Below are 26859 nucleotides of genomic sequence, written 5' to 3'. Positions count from 1 at the left end.
ATTGAAAGAAAAAATGTAATAGAGTTAGTAGATTTTATTGTTACTGAAAATGTTAAATCGCAATTTACATAGACGGATATTTCATGGAATGTCAATGCTGATGAAAGTATGCGTGAATAAATTTGCAAATATTTCAGATTCATTTCAGTCTCAAGATCTTTTTCATCCAATCTGTTTATTATATGATGAAGGATCTGCAAGCCTTAAATGAACTGAAATAAATATAAATCAGCATGTTGAGCACTTCTTCTTAGCCCAAAATCCCGACTTAGCATCCAGTTTAACAACTGCTTTAGGATCAACTACTCCTTTTTTGTTATCTTTCTCCATCATTTTCCTATTAATGCAACAAGAGAATAAATAATTTCGTGATTATAAGTTAATCGTAACATGTATATTTGTAATTTACCTTATGATTGCTTCAAGAGCTTGCATCACATTAACTCCATGTTTGGCACTTATTTCGAAGAAAGGGCAATTAAATTCCTAAAAGTAAATCATCACAATATATTAATAAAAACCAATTTCTAAAATTACTCAATTTAATATAACTTACTTCTGCTAATTTATATCCTCTATCATAAGTTATTTGATCCTCAATATCAGCATTTGGATCCCGCAAATCTAATTTATTGCCTACTAAAACACATGGTATATCTCGATCGGAGCATTCCTGTAAAGTATACAACGATTAGAAACAATCAGTAGTCATTATGAATAAAAAAATCAAAAGTGAATGTATCAAAACCTTGATTTGGCTCATCCAGTTTCTTGCATTGAGAAATGTTTTTGGAAGTGTAATATCATAAACGAGGATAACTCCATCAGCTTTACGAAAGTAAGATAAGGTTATCGATCTGAATCTGAGTAAAAGATACATTAAATTTATCAAATAACAATGAATTAGATGAAATGTAATAGAATTGAATCATCTTGAGACAAAAGAAAGTCGTTTTGATTCTAAGTTGATGAATCGAAGGGATGAGTCTGTCGACTAACCTTTCTTGTCCTCCAGTATCCCAAAGTTGAACTGTAATTTTTTTATTATTGTCAACACAATAGGATTTAACATGAAAGTCAACTCCAACAGTTGAACAAAGATTGACTAAAAATTGATTCTGAGCGAGTCGATAAATTAATGCAGTTTTACCAACTGCCATGTCACCAATGAAAATTAAATTATACAATGATTCCCCTGGACCAGTTATCTCTTTGATTCCCGGTATATCGAGTAAATCATCTTCTGTTGCGATTGCACTTGAACATCGCGAATCACGATCATCTTGATTGATAGATATTGCAGGTGAAAGTTTTTCATGAAAACCTGTTTCGCGAGTGTAAGCTGGTGAGGCAAGACTAGATGTGGATGGAAATATAAGTTCATCCTGATCATCACGAGTAATTGTTGACAATCCACTGTCTAAACATGGAAACAAAAATAAACGAAGCAAATTTAATTATAATCTAGACAAATGACAAACAGAACGAGAGTAATACAAACCATTTTCGTCTTCCTTGGAATTCCAAGTTGATGAATCATTTGATTTACCTTGACGAGAATCTTCCTCTCTGATAATAAGCTCTTCAAGTTTTCTGGGATAAATTATAAATTGTCAGTTTTACTTTCTTAGATTTGATTCTAATGATTAATAGATTACTTACGACAAATTTTTAGACATTGCTGGTCGCTTATCAATATTTAAACCTAAATAATCTCCAACTATTGAACCTTTTTTCATCCTGGTTGGCATTTCGTTGGAAGAGTTTGATGGCATTGAATTTGGACCCTATGCAAATGAGTATAAGAACGAGTTGATTAAATAAATTTCGACTCCAATTAAAACGATATTCGTTCAAGTTTTCCTGAAATTATTTCTATTTCTTACCCAACTGTCACTTTCTTGGATGCTATCAGCTATCTCTTGAAATCTGCTATTTGCATTTCTGGTTGAATTTAAAGGTCAAAGTAAGTAAAATGAGAATGAGAAACAAAAAAAAGTTGTTATTTGGAAATCATTTTAGCTGAATAAATGAAATTGTTTATAGTTTAATATAATCAAGTAGCTGAACCAACAAATGAATAAAAAAGTAATGACATACTGTAAACTCATCAACTGTCGGGTTAAATAATCTTGATTGTGGACAACCTCTAAAACCTTTTCCCTTTCTTGATTCAATTCTTTACACCGTTGCTCATACAAAGTCTTTAATTGTCCCAATTCACTTCTCATCATGGCAACAGTAGTTTGGGTATCCAGTAAAGATAATCTCATTTGATGATTCTCTTCTAAAGCTTCTTCTAATTTAGATTTGAATTCACCCAATCTTTCATTTTCCATTGCTGAGTGTGAATTTTTCAGCCAACTTTCAACCTAAAACAAAGAGGATAGAAAAAGAACATTAATTATTAAGATTACTCATCTTGTCATACAAATTGATCATGATAAAATTAAACAACTGTTACCTTTTCAAACATTGAGAGATGAGACTGTAGTTGTAACATTTCATCTTTCATCATTTCTCGTAATGATCGTCTTTCAGCTTCAATCTCTTGTTTAGCTCTTTCAGTTACTCGTTGTTCGACCTGACGTACTTGACTATCGACATCTTGTTCAATCCTGTAAAGATGTTCCTCATGTTCACGTCGCTCCCTACAGATATAAAATACATTGTGATTACACAGATTAGTTGTTTATCAAAATCAATGTAATTCATCAAATTACCTTAAATATGATTTGGCCAATGTTTCATTTTCCTCTTTTAATTTCTTTAAACTATCCATCAACTCTTCAATCATTTTTGCTTGTTTCTCTGGTTCGATTGGCTCTTCAGCTTCCAATGCTCGATTGATTCGTCTGCCAAAATCAAAACAAATTAAGATTAGATTATGATTGATAGAGATGAAATTAGTAATCGGTTCATTATTTATTAGTTTATTTCCATTTTTTATGGACTAATCAGGGAGTACAATAAACCAATTAACCTACGATTATACAAACAAAAGAGTTTAACTTACCTTGTAAATGATCGAACTCGTTTAAGGTTTGATGCATGACGAGAATTATCGATGGTTAGTAGATCATTTGGTTCTTGATTATTGTTGTTATCGCTGGTTGCAGCTCTTAAAAGTCTCATTTTGTCAGCTAATGGATTCGTTGAAAAATCTCTCTCATAATCTTTAAAACCTTCTTTAAAATCTTCAAAACTAATTTGTCCATCTCCATCTCGATCGAGACTCTCGAAAATACCATCCGCATCTTCGGTTTCAATTGAAAATTTGGAACAAATATCACGAACTTCATCTCTTCCAATATAACCTGAACCATCAGCATCACAAGCATTAAACAAATCCCAAAGAGTTTCTGTATTCATCTTTGCCTTCTAATGTATAAGCTAATAAATAATCAATTGATCAGAGAAACAAGATAAACCCGTCAATTAGGGGTAAAATAATGGTGATAATGATTTTGAAGATCACTTATGAATAACAGGTAAGGCAAATAATGGATTAATTAATTGTTTATCATCCGTCATCTGTGATTATCGCCATTGTTGTCGTGATGAGAAAAGAGTTAAACTTGAAACTTAGACGCCAAGCACAATGAAAATAATGATGTTTGATGGTCTTTAATAGCACAAACGACACAGATTAGTTAACTTTAATTATATCAAAATAATTTCTTATAATTGTTTATTATGGTTGAAAACTAAAGTTTAAGTTGATACAAAAAAGCTAAAAACGTCTTCTTTGTTTCGGTGTTGATGTCGTTGTTTTTTGTCTCGCAGAAGAGGAGAGAGTCAATGTTAGAATGTGTTATAAATGGATAAACAAAAATGAAGAAAATTGTTTCCAACTAGTAAAGGAATTGATGATGTTGATCAGAGTTGTTGATAATGAAGATAATGCCAATAAATTGTGGTGACAATTGAATCAACTTGACAGTTATTAGTTGCCATTAAATGTTTAACCATCTGCTTTCATTTGAAGGTAAATCATGTTAATCGACATTAACAAAACAAAAGCATAGTTTTGTTGTATTTTTCCTATTTTATTCACCTATTACTCCATTAGTATTATAATTTGTAAATTACCTTGAGCTATGTTCATTATAAGTGAATTTAGGTTTAACTCTTTTATGTTTACATTTACACTTTTGTTATTTACATTTGTAATTTCAATGTCGCCAAGTATTACTTTTTTGTTACCAATGGTTGACCTAAATCAAAACCATTTTAATTTAATTTGACTATTCACATTTGCTACATTTTATTGATATTAACACGTTGAACGTTTTTTCTAGCTCGTTTTGATCTACGAATAGGTTTTTCTTCGTTTGTCGAGTCGTTTTTACTTTCATCTATCAGGTTATTTGTGTTACTTTCTGAACTTGCTCTTATTGATAATGTGGAATCCAAAAGTCTCCTTGAAGCTCTGGTACAGTAAGAGGTAATCGGACTTTGTTCAGGATAGGCAACGCTTAAACGATTCACTTGTGATTTATTTGTAGTTGTGGAATCGCAGTTCGATGAGTTAGCCATAGGTTGAGTTAACTTAGGAGTTTTTGGCACGAAATTTTGAATAGAATCAAGGCTTGTTGAAAGAACAGCTTCTTTCGGGGTGGCTTTGTAAATCTCAGAATTATACATCCAACTATCTTTGTCAGCTGGTGAGGAAAGATCGACATCAGTTGAATTAAGTAGCGGAGTTCGAGGCACTATACGTCTGAATGAGGGAGTTTCTAACATTGAAGCATTTGTCGTCTGCTCTAATAAAGTTGAACAAAGCTGATTATCAGCGTCTTCACAGTGAGATTCATTCTTTTTGGAGTTGATGCTGAAGGTAGAATTATTTAAATTTGATGGAGCTGGTGAGCTAGTTATGATACTTGGTTCCTCGCTCATCGCTGTCAAGTCTATCCTTTCACAATATATTTGATTAAGTATTTCTTTAACTCTTGCTTGTCGATCAAGCTCATCAGATCTTCCACTTGATCTTTTCCTTCTAGATAACATGAGGTCTTCGAGATTAGAGATATCTGAAAGCGATAAAGTTTTTTCAAATTCTTCTTGAAATATTGACGCAGGATCGTGGTTAGTGAATTCGTCCATAACTTCATTGAATCGATCATTAAATGAATTGAACTGACCCTTTAAGTCATGCAAGTTTTCCATGAATAAATTGTGATCCTGAAAGAAAAACAATGATTTCATTAGAACGAAAGATATTTGGTATTTCAAGATAAACTTACCCGTTTAAAAGAGGAAATTTTGATGAACTGTTCTTTAGAAATTTGGTCTAGTCTGGATTTAAGTAATTCATTTTCATGGGTTGCACAAGCATATTTAAAAGCAAGATCTCGGTTATTCTCTTTCATGAGATCGAATTTACTTTGAACATTTAAGTATAGAGATCGCAGTTCTTCAAATTGGTCCATGAAACATTTCAATGTTTCTTGAAGTTCTCTGTTTTGTCTGATAAGCTGACCCTCTAAAGAAAAGGAATAAAAAAAATTAGTAAAAACAGACCATAACAAAGGCACAAAGAAAGTTAAACTTACTTGTAATGCGGCTGCCATTTTGTAGATTATTTCTTTTCCTGGATATTCTATTGGCAAATTTGATAGCCATTTTCCTGGAAGAAGCTACTCTTGGTGCCATTATCGATGAAGTTTAAAAAATATGATGATAAAAAAATAAAAGATGCATGTAAACAATAAAAGCAACTTGTTGACAAAAACAAAATTTTAAATTTAGAGGCCTGTTGCGATACCAAGTAACCGCGGTTAATTTGAAACGCCAGATTTTACATATGTTTGAAGCAAAGATAAATTCTTGTCTAGTTTAGGAAATGTAGTTAAAAACGAAAGTGTAAAAGTAAAATAATTAAAATATCAATAAAAAATAGTAAATAAATTCGATTAAATGAAAAAGATTGTTGATGCACAAACAAAATGACATATGCTGAGCTATAAGGGGCTGTATGCTAATATTAACTTTGTTTTACAAAAACAAATCATAAAATGTCCACAGTGAATATAAAACTAATTCAGTATCTAACCTAATTGATGTGCATAGTTAAGGCCTAATTGTCACGAGTGCCTAAGTGAGTTTAACAATATAAAGAAAATTTTGGTATCATATTCAGACACGATTCATTTACTGATTGTTAAATATATTCATTTTTTAATATTTTTATGAAATTTTTGATTCATATTAAACCAGGATTGAGAGTGCATTATAGCTGATGATTTAAGAAGTTTATAGCTTTAACTAATTTTCGGCGTTGGATTGGCTGGAGGACTGATTTTCTTTATGGACCACTACTCCACGAGCAATTAAATCAGGAATCTCAACGGCTAACCAAGGACCAAGCTGAATGGAAAAATTAACAGAAGTTTTCATTAGAAATTTGATTGAGAAAAATAGTGAAATCTTGACAAAATTGAATTACCCCTAAAGCCATCGCATGAGCAATTCCAAACTTTGGAACATTTTTGCCCCATAAAGGCTTGAAATGATCGGATAAGCAAATCTTTCCACCTCGATACATTTTTGAGGTTTTCCCATCTAATTCGGGGATGGCTATTTCAGGGGCAGTAGTTGGGTAAGTAACTGGTATCTAGAAAAAGAAACAAATCATGATAGAAATAAATCATAATCAAATTATTCATCATTTTGAGTGGATTCAATGAATTTTTAAAAGTCAAATCTTACATCAAATTCAATTTCAAATTCATATTTGAGGAGTTCATGGATATACCAACATTTACCAAACCATTTGGTACCGTCTTTGTTATGCTCTAATCGGAACCAATCATTCTCATTTTGGCGAACTTGTTTGACGTACTAAATGAAAAGGGTAGATTGATAATGAGTAAAGGCTTTTAAATGTAAATCAATCATGAACATACCTCTATTAAAGCTTGAAGTTCCTCCTTGAGTCGTTGTGGCCACAATTCTTTATCCCTGGGACCTGCTTTAGTCCTTAATAAAGGTATACTACTTAATGTTTTACGGGTAGCATCGTCTACCATTTTGCTTAATTAAGGTGACAGTTGAAAGATGTGTGAAGAGACAGAACGAGAGAGAAAAGTAAACAGACTTTACACAACCATCTGTAGTACAGTAACGTGTCAATATCCAATTCAATTTGAGGCTACCTTTTATTTCCATGGTAGGCACTAGGTACGTCTTAGGCACTAAGTGAGTTTAACAATATACATAAACATTTACCCTTAAATTAACCATTGTTATTGACAATTGCTTTCATTTTAAAATTTCAAATTCAGTGCCAAAAAGAGTTTGGAGCGAACTCAATATCTTATCAGATATCTAGTACTTGATGTGTTAAAATAAGAAAAACAATTCAGTAAACTTGTGTTTGTTGTGGAAATAATATTTAAAGAAAGTAATTTGTATCCTCAAGTTAATAGAATTAAATAACAAAAGTGATTTGAATGTAGTCCAATTCACCAAATTTATTTGGTTAATCGAGTCCATGAAAAATATCGATATTTACTTTGTTTTGAACTATGCAACAGCAGCGACAGGCTAAAAGTGAACTCATAAGAGAGTAGCAGTTCATTCGAATTGTTTGTTAATTAAGTCTTCCGCTTGTTTCGTTTTGTTATTTATTTAGTTAACTATTTTAAGTGCTAGATTTATTCTAGATTTTTTTTGTGCGCTATTAATTTCACACTGTTCCGTGTGAGATGAAAATTTATGTTTCAAGTATTTTATTTTCAAATCTTATTTTTGTTTTCTCGGTAAACTCAGTTTTTAGATGTGATAAGAAGGCAACTTAAGTATCTAATCACTATTTCACCATTATTCAGCCATCATCATTCCATTGTTAAGCAAACCTTTAATTTTCTGGTAAGTTGAATTTTTTTTATATTCAGTCAATGTTGTCATTTGCTTGATGAATTTCTGTTCATCTAAGCGTAGCGAAAATCGTTGAATGAGTTTCTCAAGCTTAAAGAAAATTTGCAAGGTTTCTATCTCAAATGTGTTCTAACCTGTTTTATTCATTTTTTTATCGCAGGTCATCATTATATTGACTTTGATTGCAGCAATAAGATGTCACGCGCCACAATGCCTTGAAATCAATGCTGATTAAATTACCGAGAAGTATATCTGAATGAAACATCATTCTGGTTCTACTTTATGATAACATCGACAGATAATATTGTTCTGGCAAATCCCATTCTTTTGCAAATTTCTGGAACGTAATGCAAATGTTACCCTGATGTATCTCCTCTCAAAGTTATTTGTTATTACCATCGATAAAAACAGTTCAGAAAGATGGGGTTAAAGCTAGAGCTGTCTAAAAGACGCATGATATTTGCTTTATTTTCTTTCTTGTTGGTTTATATGATTTGTGAATTGCTGTTTATTGGAGAATTTACGACACCTGACCAAGAAAATGTATACGATTATAGCAATGATTGGTACGAGTCCAACTCAACGGTGTGTGATCTTCCATTTCGTATGCATCCTTATGATACAACGATTAAGGATTTAATCCGGAGAAAGCCCAATAAGATAGTATGCATCAAATCAGACGATGGAGCCTATGATTCGCTATACAATCTTTACCAAGGACAATCTCTATCTTATATGAATGATGATGATCCAATTGTGCGAATATTCCGTATTCGAGATCGTGAAAAATCACTGAAGTGCCTGTACCAACCTTTTGATCGTGATGGTAATGATGATGAGATTAAATTTTTGGAAAAGAGACCAATAATTGGTCATAAATTAGATCTGGAAAAAATTGGAGCTGAGTTTGTTAATATCGAATGCTATCTCTCAGGTGCATTAGTTTATAGCAACATCCATTCGTGGCCAAGTCGAGTTCCTTCCCATGCAGATGCCACATCTTCCAATAACAAAGATCATTCAATGATTAATAATTATCCAACACCAGATGTAAATAAGCAATCTGTGATGTTTCTTGTCATAGAATCAATGTCTCTTCTCAATTTTAATCGATTCATGGTTAAAACTGCTGAAGCATTATCAAAGTTGTCTAATAATTTCATTCTTCGAGGATTGAATAAAATGGCTGATAATTCTTACCCGAATATGATGCCACTTTTATCAGGTAAATTTATTTTCATGTTTCTAACCATATATGCGATGGAAATTGTAATTAATTTTTTTGATAAATGTAGAGATTTTACCTTTTCATTTTAGAATGGTTATTTAACTTTAGAGTTGTTAGAACTAATTAAGTTCGAAATTTCATGGCCCATTTATATGGGGAAACCGAAAATTCCTGTTTCTACGTCATAAAATAAGCATCTCGTGATTTAATTTGAATTATTTTAATGAATAAGATTTCTTTGTGTGTTTCCTAGGAAACTAATAATTCTCATAATCCAGTCAACCTTTTAGATCAAGATATAATTTATTTTGCCATTTTCACCCATTTTATTAGCTTGATAGTGTTTACCGCATATGCGCTATCTTTTCAAATCGATTTTGAATTCTAATATCTAAATAAAATGAGATAATTATGTTGAGTTTGCAAATTTTTAAATAGCTGTCAAAATTTTGGTTAATGAACATGCAACCAGCTTAATAATCTTCACGAGAAAAAAGAGGTAGATTTCTATAGATGTAATCGTAAACTGTCTACTATTCCTTCAAAACATTCAGTACATTCAAATAACTTGATATTCAGAGCCAATCTTGAGAAAATAAAAATGTAAATTTATTCAATTTATTTAATCAACCAGATTTTCCACGCCCTTGTTTCAATACTTTTATTTAACTTTTTTCAGGATATCGACCCTATTATGGAGAATGGCCCTTTGAATTTGAAGTTGGTAAAGGTCCTTATGATGATGTTCAATTCATTTGGGATGATTTCAAAAGACAAAACTATACAACTGGCTACATTGAAGATGATCCCAAATTCGCGTTATTTAATTACTTAGCTAAAGGATTTAAAAAGCCTCCGACTGATTGGTATACTAGACCCTATTGGTTAAGAATGGATTATGAACAAGGAATCGAGTCTCTAACATTTTGCTACAAACAGAAACCTAAAATAATTTATTGGTTAAAACAAATCAAACAATTCCTGAACAAAGTCACCAAAACGAAGCAACCGTTCTTCCTTTGGTCTTTTTACATTCAAGTTACTCATGATGACTTTAATAATGCTCAACTTATTGATCAATATATTGCCGATTTCATCGATTCTTACCGCCATATACTTGAAAACACTGTTTTTATAATCATGGGAGATCATGGTAATCGTATTGGACCTTTATCTAGGACAGAATATGGACAGATCGAAACTCGAATGCCACTATTTAATATTCACGTTCCTCCTCAATTATTACATGAGCATCAACATTTGGCTTATTATTTAAAGATGAACGAGAAAAGGTTAACTACTTGGTTAGATGTTAGGAAAATGTTGAAAGACATTGTTTCAGGTAATCATAATATTCATTTAGATAATATTATTATCACAGGACATTCCTATATTTGATATTGCTAACATTTCTTTCCTATTTCGTTTTAGGTAATTATGAAGCAATCGTTTCCTCTTCTAAACGTGATGCTTACTCTGTTTGGCGAGAAGAAGTTCCTTTAGATAGAACTTGTAAAGACGCCTTGATTCCTATGGAGTTTTGTTTATGTTTAAAAAGACACAATTTCCCTGTTGATTCACAATTAGCTCAAATAGTATCAACAGCGTTAGTCACTCGACTCAATCAAGCTTTATTCGAGTTCAATAATCTCTGTTATGAGCTTTCTCTCAAAGATGTTCATAGTGTCAAAGTGAGTAACCTTTGAAAAACATTTTACTTTATTAAATTTTAATATTTGTGTTTTTAATTTACAGATTGTTCGGTTACCTGGAGAATCCAATCCAAGCGATCGTGTTGAAGTTACTTTATCTGTTAATCCTTCAAATGGACTTTTTCAAGCGCAGCTTTACTTAAAAAATGCAACAAATTTAAACAACTCAGGTATTGATGATTGGATTCTCGAAGGAGATGTTTCGAGACTCGATTCCTATGGTAATCAATCATCATGCATTAACGATAGAGTTCTTCGGAAATACTGTTACTGCCGAAAAATTATACATTCCCGATGAACCATAATCACCAAAAATAATATCAACTACGCAAATTCTCGAAATTCCCCTGATCAAAAAGAAAATACCAAAATTGAAAATCGATCTCATCTTTTTTTTCGTTCCATATTTTCTCAAATAATTGCTGTTCGAAAATATAATCAACCTTCTGACAGCTTCTCAGTCTTTCATTAGATTGGTTGATTTTCCATTTCATCGACAACATCTCATCTTAATTCAAAAATAGTTAATGATCAAAGGATATTTAGTCCATTGAAGCCAAAGACATATTTAATATTTGCACAGAAAAAATGTCCATATAATTAGTAAAATTTCTGTCCATTTGTTGGTTTAAATTAAAATGAGCGATTATAAATTAAAGAACGAAAAATTTCAAGTTATCAAAGGTTTCAAAAATCAGATTCATACATATTCTAGTCTTTTTGAGGGCAACGTTGTACTAATATTCAACATAAAAAGACGATATTGCTGAAGAGTTGCTTAAACGAGAAGGGCGCGGAACGAGTTATGATTGCGCCAATTTAACTGGATTCCCAATGATGGACTTCAATACTAAAGCTCCTGAACGTTACCGTAACCGGAAAACTTGGTACTTCTGTCAGATTGATTGAGGATGTTAGTCTGTTATCAGTTATCTATTATAAGAAATGATATCCAGAGATATTAATACATATGAGATTATTGGAAAAGCTTATAGAGAGAAATATAAATAATTGGAACTCAATGCGAAGAATGAAATTGAAACCATTTAAAGTATTGAGTGAATTATTCATTCAAGATTATTACATGAAGAAGCAATTATGTTTCAATGATGTTCAAAATTCCCATGAAGTCATGTAATGGCCGTTTGAATTTGAAGTTCGTAAAGGTCCTTATGACGATGTTCAATTCATTTGGAATGATTTCAAAAGACAAAACTATACAACTGGCTACATTGAAGATGCTCCGAAATACGCGTTATTTAATTACTTAGCATTAGGATACGATGAAACTCAAACTGATCCCAGACCTTATTGCTTGTACATTAAAAATGGCCAATCAAACGGGTTTCATAGATTCTGTTACAAACAGATGCCAGAAGTATTAATTATTTATTGGTTGAAACAAATCAAATAATTTCTGCCCTAAGTTTACGAAACGAAGCAATCGTTCTTCCTTCGGTCTTTTTACATTCAAGTTACTCATAATGAGGTGAGTGATCTTCAACTCATTGATCACTAATTGCTGATTTCAACAATTCTTATCATCATATACTTGAAAACACTTTTGAAATATCCTGATAAGGATTTCCGTTTCCTACAGAAAGAAGTCTTTATGTGCGCGTTATTAAAATTTAAACACCTGATAATTCATTTATCGTCACATGATATCCCATTCCAAAGTTATGTTTTATTTTCTCAATTAATTGAAGTTAAGTATGAAGCAATTAAAGTCCATGAAATGCATAAAATTTGTTTTATTTTGTTTCTGCTTGTTTTACATTATTTGTGGATTACAATTTATTGACAAATCTACGACAAATAATCAAGAAAATGTATACAAAAATCATGATGACTGGTACGAGTCCAACTCTACGATGTGTGATCTTCCCCTTCGTATGGACCCTTATGATCCAATTGTTAAAGGTTTCATCAAGAAGTTGAACACAACGATAACGTGTGAAGAACCAGAGAATGCAAGTTTTAACTCGCTTTACAATCTTTACAAAGGACAATCCTTATCTTATATGAATGATTTTGATCCAATCGTACACATAATGCGGATTCCGGGAAAAGCATTCAATTGTATATATGAACCATTTGATCGTGAAGGTATTGATGATAACAGAATTCAATATTTGGAAAAAAGACCGATAATTGGTTATAAATTGGATCTGGAAAAAATTGGAGTAGAGTTTGTTAATATCGAATGCAATCGTTCGGGTTCATTAGTTTATAGTAACATCCATTCGTGGCCCAGTCGAGTTCCTTCCCATGCAGATGCCACATCTTCCAATAATAAAAATCATTCGATGATTAATAATTATCCAACACCAGATGTAAATAAGCAATCAGTGATGATTCTTGTCATAGAATCAATGTCTCTACTCAATTTCAATCGATTTATGGTTAAAACGAAAGAAGCATTATCAAAGTTGTCTAATAATTTCATTCTTCGAGGATTAAACAAAATGGCTGATAATTCTTTCCCGAATATGATGCCACTTTTATCAGGTAAATGGATTTTCTTTATGCTTTCAATTTTTCATATTCCATTCGAACCCAAAATCTACATACAGTACTTGCACCCACTCCTGCATCTTTTAATACTAGGCTTATACCTTTTAAGACAATTTTAGAGCTTTTTAAAAATGATTCTTATGAAAATATCAAAAAACCAAAGTACATCAGGAACCACTCAATTACAGGAGAACCCAAAAGGCCATTCATCTTCACTGAGCTCTATCTAATGAGACATCGAACATAAAAATCGATGAATTACACTTGGGTAACTTGCCTTGTTGGTCTAAAGACAATTGAGAATTGAAAACAGGATCTTTCAGGCAACAGTTACAAAACTATTAATAGTAACTTCCAAAGTAACTTCCATGAAAAAATTCAGAGGTTAGTCAAAGATTTAAAAATCAAATAGAAAGAGATCATGAAGATAATTAGTTGTGGAGATTGAGAGATAAAGCCCAATTAGAGTTGTCCAGTTATCCATACTAGCATTGGCGGTACGAAATAAGGAAAAGGAAAGAAACTCAATAGTCATCATGCCCATATACCTAGACAAAGTAAACAATCAATGGTGTTCAATCTCAGGGATTAATCAAAAGGAGTCAAAAAATTTCGAGTAAAGACGTGTGAATTTGTTAAACATAAAAACTGAGTCCATTAAACTTTTTGTTTTGATATGTTGAGGATATCGACCCTATCATGGAAAATGGCCGTTTGAATTTAAAGTAGGTAAAGGTCCTTATGATACTGTTCAATTCATTTGGAATGATTTCAAAAGACAAAACTATACAACTGGCTACATTGAAGATGATCCAAAATTCGCGTTATTTAATTACTTAGCTAAAGGATTTAAAAAGCCCCCGACTGATTGGTATACCAGACCTTATTGGATGAAGATGGATTATGATCGAGGTAACCAGGAGCGTTCACTTTGCTACAAACAGAAACCTAAAATAATTTATTGGTTAAAACAAATCAAACAATTTCTGAACAAAGTCAACAAAACGAAACAACCGTTCTTTCTATGGTCTTTTTACATTCAAGTTACTCATGATGACTTTAATAATGCTCAACTCATTGATCAATATATTGCTGATTTCATCAATTCTTACCGCCATATACTTGAAAACACTGTTTTCGTGGTCATGGGAGATCATGGAAATCGTTTTGGACCTTTATCTAGGACAGAATATGGGCAAATCGAAACTCGAATGCCTCTTTTTAATATTCACGTTCCTCCACAACTATTACATAAGCATCAACATTTAGCTCATCATTTAAAGATGAACGAGAAAAGGTTAACTACTTGGTTAGATGTTAGGGAAATGTTGAAAGACATTGTTTCAGGTAATCATACTTATTCATGTAGATAATATTATTATCACAGGACATTTCTATATTTGATTAAATTTCTCTCTTATTTCGTTTTAGATAATTATGAACCAATCGTTTCCTCTTCTAAACGTGATGCTTACTCTGTTTGGCGAGAAGAAGTTCCTTTAGATAGAACCTGTAAAGACGCCTTGATTCCCATGGAGTTTTGTTTATGTTTAAAAAGACACAATTTCCCTGTTGATTCACAATTAGCTCAAATAGTATCAACAGCGTTAGTCACTCGACTCAATCAAGCTTTATTCGAGTTCAATAATCTCTGTTATGAGCTTTCTCTCAAAGATGTTCATAGTGTCAAAGTGAGTAACCTTTAAAAGCATTAAAGCAAGTTTAAATTTTAATATTTGTGTTTTGAATTTACAGATTGTTCGGTTACCTGGAGAATCCAATCCAAGCGATCGTGTTGAAGTTACTTTATCTGTTAATCCTTCAAATGGACTTTTTCAAGCGCAGCTTTACTTAAAAAATGCAACAATTTTAAACAACTCAGGTATTGATGATTGGATTCTTGAAGGAGACATTTCTAGACTCAATGCCTATGGTAATCAATCATTATGCATTAATGATAGAGTTCTTCGAAAATACTGTTACTGCCGAAAAATTCCCAATGAACCATAATCCACCAACAATAATATCAACTACGCAAATTCTCGAAATTCACCTGATCGAAGTTGCCTAATAATTTCATTCTTCGTGGATTAAACAAAATGGGGGATAATTCTTTCCCGAATATAATGCCACTTTTGTCTGGTAAATTGATTTTCTTTATGCTTCTAACCTTTCATATCCGAACAGCATCTTTCGTTTGTAATGTACATGTATTAGTAAACATTTATTAGAAACTCAGGAACATTATCTAACAGAAAAAACTTGAAAAAAAATCTATTATAAATTTATGAGTCTCGCTAAATGCCCCAAAGGGGCCAAAAACGGGCAAAAACTTCGTAACTTGCACAGTTTTGTCAGATGAAAGAAATTTCGCGAAACAACGATTGATACTGTCCCTTCATTGCACAAAGATAGAAATGAACTGTTCAGAATGTTTCTGAAACTTATTCTTCATACCTAGTTGAAAACATTATGTTAACCCCTAATATCTTTCACTTGTTTCTACACATTGACCATCCATACATTACTTCAGTCTTTTATAACTCAATTCTTATACTATTTAGGATATCGAGCCTATTATGAAGAATGGCTGATTGAATTTGATGTTAGGTGAAAGTCCTTATGGTAATGTTCAATTCATTTGGAATGATTTCAAAAGACAAAATTATACAACTGGCTACATTGAAGATGATCCCAAACAACAGTTATTTGATTGCAAGGATGTCACTGGAGAGAATTTCATTTTCACTTGGTTTTGTTGTTAAACTTTTCTTCAACTACATTATTTGAGTAAAATGTAAACACTTAGTCGACTTTTTTTCAATCAAATGATACATTAACGTTGTAAACGAGCACTATTTATACTCATCTTTAGGGCATGACTTGTTGACATGTCGTTTATTGTCCCATTGGTGTTTTGCATCTCCTTGAACCACCGACAGCTCTGAAAACACGGCTAATGTCAAATTTTATGTAAATTTTATGGCAAAATAAATATCAGCCTATGTAAATTGCTTTACTCCTTTAGCTATTACCTCGACAATTATTTAGAGGTGATTGGATATTTTTCCAGCCTTCGTCTTATTATCAAATAGGCAGCTCGAGCAATTTTTTCAATGTTAAACGTTTAACCTTCTTTAACTTTAATCGTATTTATTTGAAGAGATGGCTTATTAACAAGTCTTTTAATGTTTTTTTCATCTCCTTAATTCATCAACAGCTCTCACAATACGGCAAATGTAAAATTTATGCGATTGGTCTATACAAATTGTATTAATAATTAGCCTTTTACCTCAACAATTATTTAGAGTGATGAGACTGGAATTAAAAGTTGACTTGCTAGCCAACATCTGATTAAACATTTTATCCTTTTCTACGCTGACACACAAAAACAAATTCGAATTCGTGTTTACTCATGTTAATTCTCTTTTATGGTCACACAAAGTGGTCTATTTAACCGAAAATCAAAGTGATCTGTTGTACAAAACCAGAAAATTTGATTTCGCAAAATAAGTTCATTTTCTGGTTTTCCTTCAAAAGCTACCCCAGAGAAAGATTTCGTTGAAAAATCTGCTTCTTTGAACCAACAAAAGTTGAAATTTTTTACTGTACTGTTTTATTGAAACACTAATGGACTCAGTTTTTATGATCCAAAAAAACTCACACAGTCCGAACTCTTAACTCGAAGGAAAATTTTTTGTCCATAGTCCTTTACATTGTTCTGGTACATATTGGTCATTTTGATTGTACTTTGGGTGTATGTGAGAATAACTAAACCAAAAATAACTAAACTTTATCATTGACTAGATCACACCATTTGGCTGAATAAATATTTACTCCATATGATGTAAGTTTTTTACTCTTAACTTTCCGTTTCCTAGAGAAAATATTTGAATGTTACTCGAATGAATAATTCAGATACCTGATGGATAATTTATTTTCGAATTGACGACCTTTCGTATTAAATGTTAATACTTCCGATAAATACAGTTCTGTGAGATGAGATTAAAGTCCATGAAATGCATTATATTTGTTTTATTTTGTTTCTGGTTGTTTTACCTAATTTGTGAGTTACATTTTATACCAAAATCTATCAAAATCGACTATGAAAATGTATACAGACAGCATGATAACTGGTACGAGACCAACTCTACGATGTGTGATCTTCCCCTTCGTATGGATCCTTATGATCCAATTGTTAAAGGTTTCATCAAGAAGTTGAACACAACGATAACGTGTGAAGAACCAGAGAATGCAAGTTTTAACTCGCTTTACAATCTTTACCAAGGACAATCCTTATCTTATATGAATGATTTTGATCCAATTGTACGCATAATGCGGATTCCGGGAAAAGCATTCAATTGTATATATGAACCTTTCTATCGTGTCGATGGTGATGATAGAGATGTTGATTTTCCGGAAAAGAAACCATTAATTGGTTATAAATTGGATCTGGAAAAAATTGGAGTAGAGTTTGTTAATATCGAGTGCAATCTTTCGGGTTCATTAGTTTATAGCAACATCCATTCGTGGCCCAGTCGAGTTCCTTCCCATGCAGATGCCACATCTTCCAATAACAAAGATCATTCGATAATTAATAATCATGCAATTCCAGATGTGAATAAGCAATCGGTGATGTTTCTTATCATAGAATCAATGTCTTTCCTCAATTTCAATCGATTTATGGTTAAAACGAGAGAAGCATTATCAAATTTGTCTAATAATTTCATTCTTCGAGGATTAAACAAAATGGCTGATGGTTCTTTCTCGAATATGATGCCACTTTTATCAGGTAAAAAAGCTCTTTATGTTTACAATTTTCTATTATACTAGTACTAACTAGTACTAGTTAGTATATTCCATTAGTTTCGTTAGCATTTTTTTCATAATGTAAGTGTATTAGTGGATCATTTTGTCATTAATAGTCTTTGTATAATAATTTAAGAGTTTAATGTTTCTTTCAGACTTAAGCATAACTTACAAGCATTAATGACATTCAAAGAACTTGAAATTCATCTTGTATTGTATTCAATTTATTCACCCAGTCAGCAATATTAATAGATCACCATTTTCACCTAAGGTTTTCTCCAACTCTGTGTGTTTTCATGCTTAGGATATCGTCCCTACTATGAAGAATGGCCTTTCGATTTCCCTGTAAATGGAGGTCCTTATGATGATGTTCCATTCATTTGGGATGATTTCAAAAGACAAAACTATACAACTGGCTACATTGAAGATGATCCCAAACAACAGTTATTTGATTGCAAGGCTTTAGGTTTCGAAAAAGCTCCAACCGATTGGTATCCAAGACCTTATTGGTTGAAGATGGACTATGATCAACGTGACCAGGAGCGTTCATTTTGCTACAAAGGAAAACCTAAAATAATTTATTGGTTGAAACAAATCCAACAATTCTTGAACAAAGTCACCAAAACGAAGCGACCTTTCTTCCTTTGGTCTTTTTACATTCAAGTCACTCATGATGACTTTAATAATGCTCAACTTGTTGATCAATATATTGCTGATTTCATCAATTCTTACCGCCATATACTTGAAAACACTGTCTTTGTAATCATGGGCGATCATGGTAATCGTTATGGACCTTTATTCATGACAGAATATGGACAAATCGAAACTCGAATGCCCCTTTTTAATATCCACGTTCCTCCGCAACTATTACATAAGCATCAACATTTGTCTTATTATTTAAAGATGAACGAGAAAAGGTTAACTACTTGGTTAGATGTTAGGGCAATGTTGAAAGACATTGTTTCAGGTAATCATAATATTCATTTAGATAATTAAATCATCTCTAAATATTTGCTCACTTCATAATCAATAGCTACCATTTTGTTTTTTCCTATTATTTCTATTATTAGGTAACTATGAACCAATCGTTTATCACTCTAAACGTGCCGCTTACTCTGTTTGGCGAGAAGAAGTTCCTTTAGATAGAACCTGTAAAGACGCCTTGATTCCCATGGAGTTTTGTTTATGTTTAAAAAGACACAATTTCCCTGTTGATTCACAATTAGCTCAAACAGCATCAAATGCACTCATTACTAAACTCAATCAGGCTTTATCCGACTACAATAATATCTGCCATGAGCTTTCTCTCAAAAGTATATTTAGATCAGAAGTGAGTAAAACTCATACACTAGTTCGGGGTCTCACTAAAACCCAAAAAACAACCGAAATGACCAATATATACCAGAACAATGGACTATGACTATCGACGAAAATATTTTCCGTCGTATTAAGAATTCGGACTTTGTTGAGTTTGTACCGACATAAAAAAAATCCGTCCATTAGTGTTGTCAAAAAATTTCTCCAACAGTTCGACAGTTGGAAAAAATCGAGATTAAAGTTGAAACCTCGATCACCTTTGCACACTTATTTTTGTCCATAGCGCTCTACATTGTTTTGAAATACATTGTTGATTTTGGTCTTCAGTGAGGCCCACTAGTTGGCACACTATTTATTTATATGTTCACATTTTTGATTTAGATTGTTCGATTACCTGGAGAATCCAATCGCGTTGAAGTAACTATATCCGCCAAGCCTTCGGATGCAGTTTTTCAAGCACAGCTTTACTTAAAAAATACAACAAATTTGGACAACTTTGATATTGATGATTGGGTTCTTGAAGGAGACATTTCAAGACTCAATGCCTATGGTAATCAATCATCATGCATCGACGATAGAGTTCTTCGGAAATATTGTTACTGCCGAAAAATTGTACTTCCTTGATGTCTATAAACTCAAGAAAGATATTGTTTAGCAACAGGTGATTTATGATACCTGCGCAACTTTTTAACGAGTTTAAAGCCGATCGGTAGGAATGCCTGTAGAGAGAAGACCAAAAGGAGATTGTACAAAAAAATATTTCACAGCAATTTACATAGAAATACATGTAAAGTAACCAAATTCATAGTCACCAAAGACAAATGATTCATTTGTTGTGGATCGATCAATTTTGGGTAACAGTCTAGTTAGGACACAAGGCGTAACTAGCAAGACTTTTAAATCCAGTATCTAATCAAGACAATCTGTTCAAATTTAATTTCAATCAATAAATGTAAAAATTGAGAATAAATCTATAGAGAAAGATGTTGAAGCTAATTTTGGAAGGGTTTGCTGGTAAATTTGTTTGTCCACTAATTCAACAATTGAATATTCGTAAAAATATCATAGTTATATCATTATTGAATTAACCCATGTCTCTTCTAAATGATTCAAACACTGCAGATATTATCGTCGATAAATAACAATGGCAAGTCTCTCATCAATATTTTTCTAGCTAATATATACTTTGATTTCGATAAGCATTATTCAGCAATGTTATCACCCAATGTTATTTGTTGGTTCAGAAATATTTCATAAAAAAACAATGATTACAATAATGAAATTAAAACTTATATTATTTTGGGCACTTAATTCAAAGGGAAGGAATCAAATTCAAGTTTATCATCAATGATGTTTGAATTCCGTCCCATTCCATCTAAAACTAGTTTAGATCACTTTATAATTAGTATCGCCTATCTTCATTTTCACTTTAACTATGTATGATTCTGTAGAATTAACTTTTGAGTTAGAATTAGAAGTTAATTACTGACCAGAGACTAGACTTTCGAATGACCATTCATTTTCTTTAACATTTCTTTTACATATACATGTACATGTAAACTAGAGATGTTCCGATATGATTGATCGATCGAAAAGATCGATAATCGGAGCGAAAAATTTGATCGTGATCAATTTTAAAGGAGATCGATCATATCGACACATCCTCTGCTCGATATCAGAAGTTTGTTTTAATTAAAATGGTCTGTTAAAGTGTTTTTTGTGACAAAAAAAAGTGAAAAGAAGCTCAAATATCGAAAAATTTCAGATCGATATTTATCGCTAGATTAAGAGATCGATCGACTTAGTAAAATGATCGATCGAAAAGATCGATCACCCCTGTGATCGAAAATCGCCCATCTCTAATGTAAACAATAAAAGCAACTTGTTGACAAAAACAAAATTTTAAATTTAGAGGCCTGTTGCGATACCAAGTAACCGCGGTTAATTTGAAACGCCAGATTTTACATATGTTTGAAGCAAAGATACAAATTGTAAATTCTTGTCTAGTTTAGGAAATGTAGTTAAAAACGAAAGTGTAAAAGTAAAATAATTAAAATATCAATAAAAAATAAAAAATAAATTCGATTAAATGAAAAAGATTGTTGATGCACAAACAAATATGTTGACATATGCTGAGCTATAAGGGGCTGTATGCTAATATTAACTTTGTTTTACAAAAACAAATCATAAAATGTCCACAGTGAATATAAAACTAATTCAGTATCTAACCTAATTGATGTGCATAGTTAAGGCCTAAGTGAGTTCAACAATATAAAGAAAATTTTGGTATCATATTCAGACACGATTCATTTACTGATTGTTAAATATATTCATTTTTTAATATTTTTATGAAATGTTTGATTCATATTAAACCAGGATTGAGAGTGCATTATAGCTGATGATTTAAGAAGTTTATAGCTTTAACTAATTTTCGGCGTTGGATTGGCTGGAGGACTGATTTTCTTTATGGACCACTACTCCACGAGCAATTAAATCAGGAATCTCAACGGCTAACCAAGGACCAAGCTGAATGGAAAAATTAACAGAAGTTTTCATTAGAAATTTGATTGAGAAAAATAGTGAAATCTTGACAAAATTGAATTACCCCTAAAGCCATCGCATGAGCAATTCCAAACTTTGGAACATTTTTGCCCCATAAAGGCTTGAAATGATCGGATAAGCAAATCTTTCCACCACGATACATTTTTGACGTTTTCCCATCTAATTCGGGGATGGCTATTTCAGGGGCAGTAGTTGGGTAAGTAACTGGTATCTAGAAAAAAGAAACAAATCATGATAGAAATAAATCGTAATCAAATTACATCATTTTAATGGATTCAATGAATTTTTAAAAGTAAAATCTTACATCAAATTCAATTTCAAATTCATATTTGAGGAGTTCATGGATATACCAACATTTACCAAACCATTTGGTACCGTCTTTGTTATGCTCTAATCGGAACCAATCATTCTCATTTTGGCGAACTTGTTTGACGTACTAAATGAAAAGGGTAGATTGATAATGAGTAAAGGCTTTTAAATGTAAATCAATCATGAACATACCTCTATTAAAGCTTGAAGTTCCTCCTTGAGTCGTTGTGGCCACAATTCTTTATCCCTGGGACCTGCTTTAGTCCTTAATAAAGGTATACTACTTAATGTTTTACGGGTAGCATCGTCTACCATTTTGCTTAATTAAGGTGACAGTTGAAAGATGTGTGAAGAGACAGAACGAGAGAGAAAAGTAAACAGACTTTACACAACCATCTGTAGTACAGTTGAACGTGTCAATATCCAATTCAATTTGAGGCTACCTTTTGTTTCCATGGTAATTTGTTAATGTTTTACAAATTGCCCGTCGGACATAAATTACATTTAAAGGTCATGATTAACATTTCAAATATGAATTGTATTGTTCTTTTGAAATTTTGAAGCTTTACTCGATATATCTCGAATACATTAAGATGTACTCGATACCATGCATTAATTATTTTACTAGGTTCTCAACAGTAACTGGATTTTAGCTTCTTGATCGTATCAAATTAACTATTTGTTGTCAGCTAATAAATTCCCATGAAGTTAGTCCATTGTGCTCTAACAAAAATTTTCTTTGTCTCATGTTCAAATTGATCAAGAGATCAGTATGAGTGTTGAATAACAAAGAAAAAAAACAGCAATTTACGATCTGAATTACATCATTATTCGTGCTTTTTTGCTAACCAATTGTCCTTGCCAAGATTGAAAAAAATTATGTCAATAGTTATTGATAATTTATTGGTAATTGAAATCATGGATTGTTGAACAATTAATAAAAAATAATTGAAATTATTGATCAAGAGTCTATTTAAGACCTTCATTTCATTGTTCAACAACAATCGGGATAGAATTCAAAAATAAGAAGCTGGCGCCATCTTTTCAAGATTATTGATAAAGTGAAAAATATATTTCGGGTGTTAGTTTAATTTACATGGTTATTGGTTTTATCAAGGTTAATTGTGCCGTAAACTTCTCCATTTTGATTTCAATTGTTTAATACGATTAATTAACAGTTTCACTTTTTGACACAATGTCAATGTTGAAAGGCCTTTGAACCATTATGAAGCTTTCATCTCATTAAATTACCTCACTTCACGTTGAAAATCCCGACATTAGTTACAGGATCCAAATCACGGTGAATATCCATTTATTCAATTCAATATATTTTTTTTCCTATTGTTTACTTCATATTTAATCGTTCTATTATTGTATTATCTAATCCTAGACTTTTGAGACGTTATCTCCCTGCCTACAGAGGGAGTTCTGTTTACCTTTTCACACCAAGGGGACAACCTGTCAAATCAGCGGTTGTTGATATTTAGCCTTATACATAGCTCAAATCTTTTAAGGTTATTTAATAAATATGACCTCCTCATTTGCGTCACAGTTCAACCTAAGATCTCCAGGTAAGATAAGATTATTATTTTAATTTTCAACATGAGGATAACTTAAGCTTTATTGTGTCCTTTTATGTCTAGCTGTTAAAAGATTGATGAAAGAAGCTGCTGAATTGGCTGAACCTACGGAAGATTATTATGCTCAACCATTGGAGGTAATAGTTATAGAAGACAAAATGAAAATTGTCTGATATTCATTCCATTTATTTGTTATTTTCATGACAATCCGTTTCATCATTTGCAGCACAACCTTTTTGAATGGCACTTTACTGTAAGAGGACCATCAGACACCGATTTTGCTGGAGGGTTATATCATGGAAGAATCATTTTACCCACAGAGTATCCGATGAAACCGCCTAGTATTATACTGTTAACCCCAAATGGAAGATTTGAAGTTAGTAAAAAGATATGTTTAAGCATATCTGGTCATCATCCTGAGTCATGGCAACCATCGTGGTCAATCCGTACCGCTCTTCTAGCCATTATTGGTTTCATGCCTACAGAAAGTCGAGGAGCAATCGGAGGTTTAGATTATACACCTGAAGAGAGGCGTGAACTTGCTACGAAATCACAAACCTGGTCATGTTCCGCCTGTGGTCCTATTAAAAGTTTGCTTAAAGATCGTAGTGAAACCCCTTGTGAACCATCTAGTGATAACCAAGAAGCAAAAGAACTGGCTAAGCAAATAAGATTCAAGGTTAGTAAAACAAACATTCCTTCCAATACATATCTATGAAATATTATGTCTCAATGATAAATTTCAAGTCTATTTTAAAATGCATCTGTGTTTCACATTATGAAACTTCATTAATACCTATATTATTCTAATTATACCTTTTCCAGGAAATCGATTCCGGAAACACAAATCAAAGAACAATTAAAGATTCAGAACAAACCATGGATAAGAAAAATGATGAAAATTTAACAATGAATAGTGACTCTACAAATATTGAAACAAGACGTCGACGAATTGGTGTTGTTCATCATGATCATTCCGCAACTGAAGGTTCACAAAAAATACCTCAAGTAACGCCAAGCATCTCACTAAATTCACCATCATATGAGGCCTCTGTTCAATCATCAAGGACTCGCCTTTCTTCTTATATTATTGTTATCCTTATTCTAGCAATTGCTTTTCTTCTATTCAGACGAATCTTCCTTACTGATTCCGAGTGATCAAGATAACACAAATGTTTACTTTCACAATGTTTATGCTTGCAAATACACTTCCATTCAATTAAAATGGACTCGACTATCCTTTATCAAAAAGTCAATCACGGAATCGACAAATGCCTTTGAAATTCAATATTTTATTGAGTTTTCAAGCCCAAGTGTTGGAGTTACTGTTGATGAGCTTATGCGTTAACCTGGGTTTTTATTTCAAAACTTAGCAGGCCACTAGTTAGTGATATTTCAATTAATCTTGACTTAAGAGTATCACTATATTGTGATATTATTACTATAATAATATTGCTCTTTGGTTTAGACTTGATTACCTTGGTTTAACTTAACAACCTTAAAAGTTGATTTTCTTATTATTAAACTGCTATTGTCTAGGATAAATGATAAATATAGAAATCATTAGTGATCAGCTGATTGCTGACCTCGAGCAGTTATTTAGCCGACAATTAAAGAAATCAGTTTTGTAAAACAACTTATAGTATCGTGTTACCAAGTTGTGATGTCTAGTATTTCTGAGATAAAATCTATATCAAAAGTAGCCGCAGAAGAAACTTCACAGTCAACCCTAAATAAATCAGACGTAAGAAGTTGTTTTCGATGGTCTGAAAATCAACTTTAAGCAAATGAAATGGATCTTCTTATTTAATCTCCGTAAAATTAATTATAGCATTCTGTATCGTTATTCGAGTTTGAACTCTACTCACTTTAAAAGGCTTGACTGATGTTTTGATCTAGTATACCTAAACCAATAGACCATTTGATATAGACCTTAGCCTATGCCGTTATGCAAACCGTCAATATTTCGATTCAAGAATTAGTCTATTAGTTTATTTGTACAGTTGCTTTGAAATAGACATGAACTTTATCTTTTAGGCCCGACTTTTTCCACATTTTTTTCATAAGATTTCCTACCACCTAAAACCACCAAATCATTCACCGCTATATGATCTAACGATGATGATAAGATGTTAGATATGCTGCTGCTATATGATCAATATGATGGTGATGAATGGTAGGTGTTTAGATTTGGGTGGTGGACAATATGGTGGACCACACGGTGGAAAAAGTGATTGAAAAAGTGGTGGATGTGGTGGAAAAAAGCCGGTCCCATCTTTTTCATTTAATATTTTGTATTAATTTCATCTCCTTTAATGCATAACATTGCCTTAAAAATCCTATGGAAAAAAACTTGAACTTGAAATAAACAAATGACTATTTATCTAAAATGCAAAGGTTACAATTTTTCGGGCTGTCTCGTCTTATTTCTTAAGCTTCTGATTCAGCCATCAAAAAGTAGGTACCAATCGCTTCGGTCTAAACAGTATTGACTATTGGGTCGTCGGGATTTCTCTTATCGATTCTCTTTCAGTTTGATGGAAGCTCACTTGGCAGCTCGCCATTTCAAATGATAAATTCTGGATGTTATGGTATAATTGTTCTGGCATACTTTACTGGATATCTTAAATCTTGACCTGTTCCTCGATGCGCATAAAGCTTGAGCCAATGATTCACTCAATATTGAGATTATCGATTCAAGAGTTGAACAGTTGGTCAACTTGATGCAACTTTAAGCTTAGATAACTCACGTTTTCAACCTTGGCCCGAAGGTTCCACTTCGAAGGTAAATTATTTTATGAATTGACAAAAATATTATCATCTCTGAATAATTCTTTTTTCTTCTTTTTATTAGATGCTCGACTCTCCAGGGCGAAAAGTGTATCATGTTGCTGTTGAGCAAACAAAAAGTTTATCACCGTAAAAGGAAAAGTGTTGAAAA

At 32.3% G+C, this 26859-nt stretch overlaps 8 protein-coding genes across 10 annotated transcripts; 4 read left to right on the top strand and 4 right to left on the bottom strand.

The window, feature by feature from the left end:
- Positions 1-16: 16 nt before the first annotated feature.
- Positions 17-3638, bottom strand: LOC107362374 (ras and EF-hand domain-containing protein-like). The gene is made up of 12 exons (XM_015929417.2): positions 3017-3638; positions 2724-2855; positions 2465-2651; positions 2101-2372; positions 1887-1944; positions 1663-1787; positions 1502-1593; positions 1000-1420; positions 749-863; positions 557-673; positions 410-486; positions 17-337 (listed from the first exon to the last, which is right to left on the bottom strand). The coding sequence occupies exons 1-12, from the start codon at positions 3370-3372 to the stop codon at positions 229-231; spliced, it is 2061 nt and encodes a 686-aa protein (XP_015784903.1). The 5' UTR covers positions 3373-3638; the 3' UTR covers positions 17-228.
- On the bottom strand, positions 3627-5972 carry LOC107362376 (uncharacterized). The gene is made up of 3 exons (XM_015929425.3): positions 5559-5972; positions 5250-5488; positions 3627-5187 (listed from the first exon to the last, which is right to left on the bottom strand). Exons 1-3 carry the CDS (start codon positions 5656-5658, stop codon positions 4261-4263), a joined length of 1266 nt encoding a protein of 421 aa, XP_015784911.1. The 5' UTR covers positions 5659-5972; the 3' UTR covers positions 3627-4260.
- Positions 5973-6155: 183 nt separating this feature from the next.
- On the bottom strand, positions 6156-7118 carry LOC107362381 (ubiquitin-fold modifier-conjugating enzyme 1). 2 transcript variants are annotated; one of them, XM_015929429.3, is made up of 4 exons: positions 6912-7118; positions 6715-6846; positions 6452-6619; positions 6156-6372 (listed from the first exon to the last, which is right to left on the bottom strand). In XM_015929429.3, exons 1-4 carry the CDS (start codon positions 7032-7034, stop codon positions 6271-6273), a joined length of 525 nt encoding a protein of 174 aa, XP_015784915.1. In that variant the 5' UTR covers positions 7035-7118; the 3' UTR covers positions 6156-6270. The 2 variants fall into 2 exon arrangements, with proteins under 2 accessions (XP_015784915.1, XP_089122730.1); XM_089266604.1 differs by lacking the exon at positions 6715-6846.
- Positions 7119-7340: 222 nt separating this feature from the next.
- Positions 7341-11279, top strand: LOC107362375 (uncharacterized). Its single transcript, XM_015929418.3, has 5 exons — positions 7341-7875; positions 8045-9109; positions 9792-10454; positions 10544-10803; positions 10868-11279. Exons 2-5 carry the CDS (start codon positions 8305-8307, stop codon positions 11120-11122), a joined length of 1983 nt encoding a protein of 660 aa, XP_015784904.1. The 5' UTR covers positions 7341-7875; positions 8045-8304; the 3' UTR covers positions 11123-11279.
- Positions 11280-12471: 1192 nt separating this feature from the next.
- LOC107362378 (uncharacterized) lies at positions 12472-16366 on the top strand. Of its 2 annotated transcripts, XM_089266602.1 has the most exons (5): positions 12472-13335; positions 14026-14688; positions 14773-15032; positions 15097-15483; positions 15906-16366. In XM_089266602.1, the coding sequence occupies exons 1-4, from the start codon at positions 12540-12542 to the stop codon at positions 15349-15351; spliced, it is 1974 nt and encodes a 657-aa protein (XP_089122728.1). In that variant the 5' UTR covers positions 12472-12539; the 3' UTR covers positions 15352-15483; positions 15906-16366. The 2 variants fall into 2 exon arrangements, with proteins under 2 accessions (XP_089122728.1, XP_089122729.1); XM_089266603.1 differs by lacking the exon at positions 14026-14688.
- An 855-nt stretch (positions 16367-17221) lies between these two features.
- On the top strand, positions 17222-20244 carry LOC112538454 (uncharacterized). The gene is made up of 4 exons (XM_015929423.3): positions 17222-18133; positions 18455-19117; positions 19221-19480; positions 19849-20244. Exons 1-4 carry the CDS (start codon positions 17341-17343, stop codon positions 20089-20091), a joined length of 1959 nt encoding a protein of 652 aa, XP_015784909.2. The 5' UTR covers positions 17222-17340; the 3' UTR covers positions 20092-20244.
- Positions 20245-21776: 1532 nt separating this feature from the next.
- LOC107362382 (ubiquitin-fold modifier-conjugating enzyme 1) lies at positions 21777-22763 on the bottom strand. Its single transcript, XM_015929430.3, has 4 exons — positions 22531-22763; positions 22334-22465; positions 22073-22240; positions 21777-21993 (listed from the first exon to the last, which is right to left on the bottom strand). The coding sequence occupies exons 1-4, from the start codon at positions 22651-22653 to the stop codon at positions 21892-21894; spliced, it is 525 nt and encodes a 174-aa protein (XP_015784916.1). The 5' UTR covers positions 22654-22763; the 3' UTR covers positions 21777-21891.
- A 641-nt stretch (positions 22764-23404) lies between these two features.
- Positions 23405-25143, top strand: LOC107362377 (ubiquitin-conjugating enzyme E2 J1). Its single transcript, XM_015929426.3, has 5 exons — positions 23405-23638; positions 23729-23909; positions 23982-24055; positions 24145-24597; positions 24744-25143. Exons 2-5 carry the CDS (start codon positions 23867-23869, stop codon positions 25074-25076), a joined length of 903 nt encoding a protein of 300 aa, XP_015784912.1. The 5' UTR covers positions 23405-23638; positions 23729-23866; the 3' UTR covers positions 25077-25143.
- The last annotated feature ends 1716 nt before the right edge of the window (positions 25144-26859 follow it).

The sequence above is a fragment of the Tetranychus urticae genome, chromosome 1, assembly GCF_039701765.1.
Source record: "Tetranychus urticae isolate SD_2017Ah chromosome 1, NJAU_TeUrti_SD_1.0, whole genome shotgun sequence".
Classification (NCBI taxonomy): Eukaryota; Metazoa; Arthropoda; class Arachnida; order Trombidiformes; family Tetranychidae; genus Tetranychus; species Tetranychus urticae.
Note: the sequence above shows the minus strand (reverse complement) of the source record. Positions and strands in the feature narration are given on the sequence as shown.

Excerpts from the sequence above, each read along its gene's own strand:
- LOC107362382 (XM_015929430.3), bottom strand. The coding sequence starts at position 22,653 with ATGGTAGACGATGCTACCCGTAAAACATTAAGTAGTATACCTTTATTA. Across the intron at positions 22,466-22,530 it reads AACTTCAAGCTTTAATAGAG|TACGTCAAACAAGTTCGCCA; the intron begins GTATGTTCATGA and ends CTTTTCATTTAG. Across the intron at positions 22,241-22,333 it reads AATTTGAAATTGAATTTGAT|ATACCAGTTACTTACCCAAC; the intron begins GTAAGATTTTAC and ends TCTTTTTTCTAG.
- LOC107362374 (XM_015929417.2), bottom strand. The coding sequence starts at position 3,372 with ATGAATACAGAAACTCTTTGGGATTTGTTTAATGCTTGTGATGCTGAT. Across the intron at positions 1,594-1,662 it reads GCAATGTCTAAAAATTTGTC|AAAACTTGAAGAGCTTATTA; the intron begins GTAAGTAATCTA and ends AATTTATCCCAG. Across the intron at positions 338-409 it reads GCTCTTGAAGCAATCATAAG|GAAAATGATGGAGAAAGATA; the intron begins GTAAATTACAAA and ends TTGCATTAATAG.
- LOC107362376 (XM_015929425.3), bottom strand. The coding sequence starts at position 5,658 with ATGGCACCAAGAGTAGCTTCTTCCAGGAAAATGGCTATCAAATTTGCC. Across the intron at positions 5,489-5,558 it reads AAATGGCAGCCGCATTACAA|AGGGTCAGCTTATCAGACAA; the intron begins GTAAGTTTAACT and ends CCTTTTCTTTAG. Across the intron at positions 5,188-5,249 it reads AAATTTCCTCTTTTAAACGG|GATCACAATTTATTCATGGA; the intron begins GTAAGTTTATCT and ends TTTTTCTTTCAG.
- LOC107362375 (XM_015929418.3), top strand. The coding sequence starts at position 8,305 with ATGGGGTTAAAGCTAGAGCTGTCTAAAAGACGCATGATATTTGCTTTA. Across the intron at positions 9,110-9,791 it reads TATGATGCCACTTTTATCAG|GATATCGACCCTATTATGGA; the intron begins GTAAATTTATTT and ends AACTTTTTTCAG. Across the intron at positions 10,804-10,867 it reads AAGATGTTCATAGTGTCAAA|ATTGTTCGGTTACCTGGAGA; the intron begins GTGAGTAACCTT and ends TTTAATTTACAG.
- LOC107362378 (XM_089266602.1), top strand. The coding sequence starts at position 12,540 with ATGAAGCAATTAAAGTCCATGAAATGCATAAAATTTGTTTTATTTTGT. Across the intron at positions 13,336-14,025 it reads TATGATGCCACTTTTATCAG|GATATCGACCCTATCATGGA; the intron begins GTAAATGGATTT and ends TGATATGTTGAG. Across the intron at positions 14,689-14,772 it reads GTTGAAAGACATTGTTTCAG|ATAATTATGAACCAATCGTT; the intron begins GTAATCATACTT and ends ATTTCGTTTTAG.
- LOC107362377 (XM_015929426.3), top strand. The coding sequence starts at position 23,867 with ATGACCTCCTCATTTGCGTCACAGTTCAACCTAAGATCTCCAG. Across the intron at positions 23,910-23,981 it reads GTTCAACCTAAGATCTCCAG|CTGTTAAAAGATTGATGAAA; the intron begins GTAAGATAAGAT and ends TTTTATGTCTAG. Across the intron at positions 24,056-24,144 it reads ATTATGCTCAACCATTGGAG|CACAACCTTTTTGAATGGCA; the intron begins GTAATAGTTATA and ends CATCATTTGCAG.
- LOC107362381 (XM_015929429.3), bottom strand. The coding sequence starts at position 7,034 with ATGGTAGACGATGCTACCCGTAAAACATTAAGTAGTATACCTTTATTA. Across the intron at positions 6,847-6,911 it reads AACTTCAAGCTTTAATAGAG|TACGTCAAACAAGTTCGCCA; the intron begins GTATGTTCATGA and ends CTTTTCATTTAG. Across the intron at positions 6,620-6,714 it reads AATTTGAAATTGAATTTGAT|ATACCAGTTACTTACCCAAC; the intron begins GTAAGATTTGAC and ends TTCTTTTTCTAG.
- LOC112538454 (XM_015929423.3), top strand. The coding sequence starts at position 17,341 with ATGAGATTAAAGTCCATGAAATGCATTATATTTGTTTTATTTTGTTTC. Across the intron at positions 18,134-18,454 it reads TATGATGCCACTTTTATCAG|GATATCGTCCCTACTATGAA; the intron begins GTAAAAAAGCTC and ends TTTCATGCTTAG. Across the intron at positions 19,481-19,848 it reads AAAGTATATTTAGATCAGAA|ATTGTTCGATTACCTGGAGA; the intron begins GTGAGTAAAACT and ends TTTTTGATTTAG.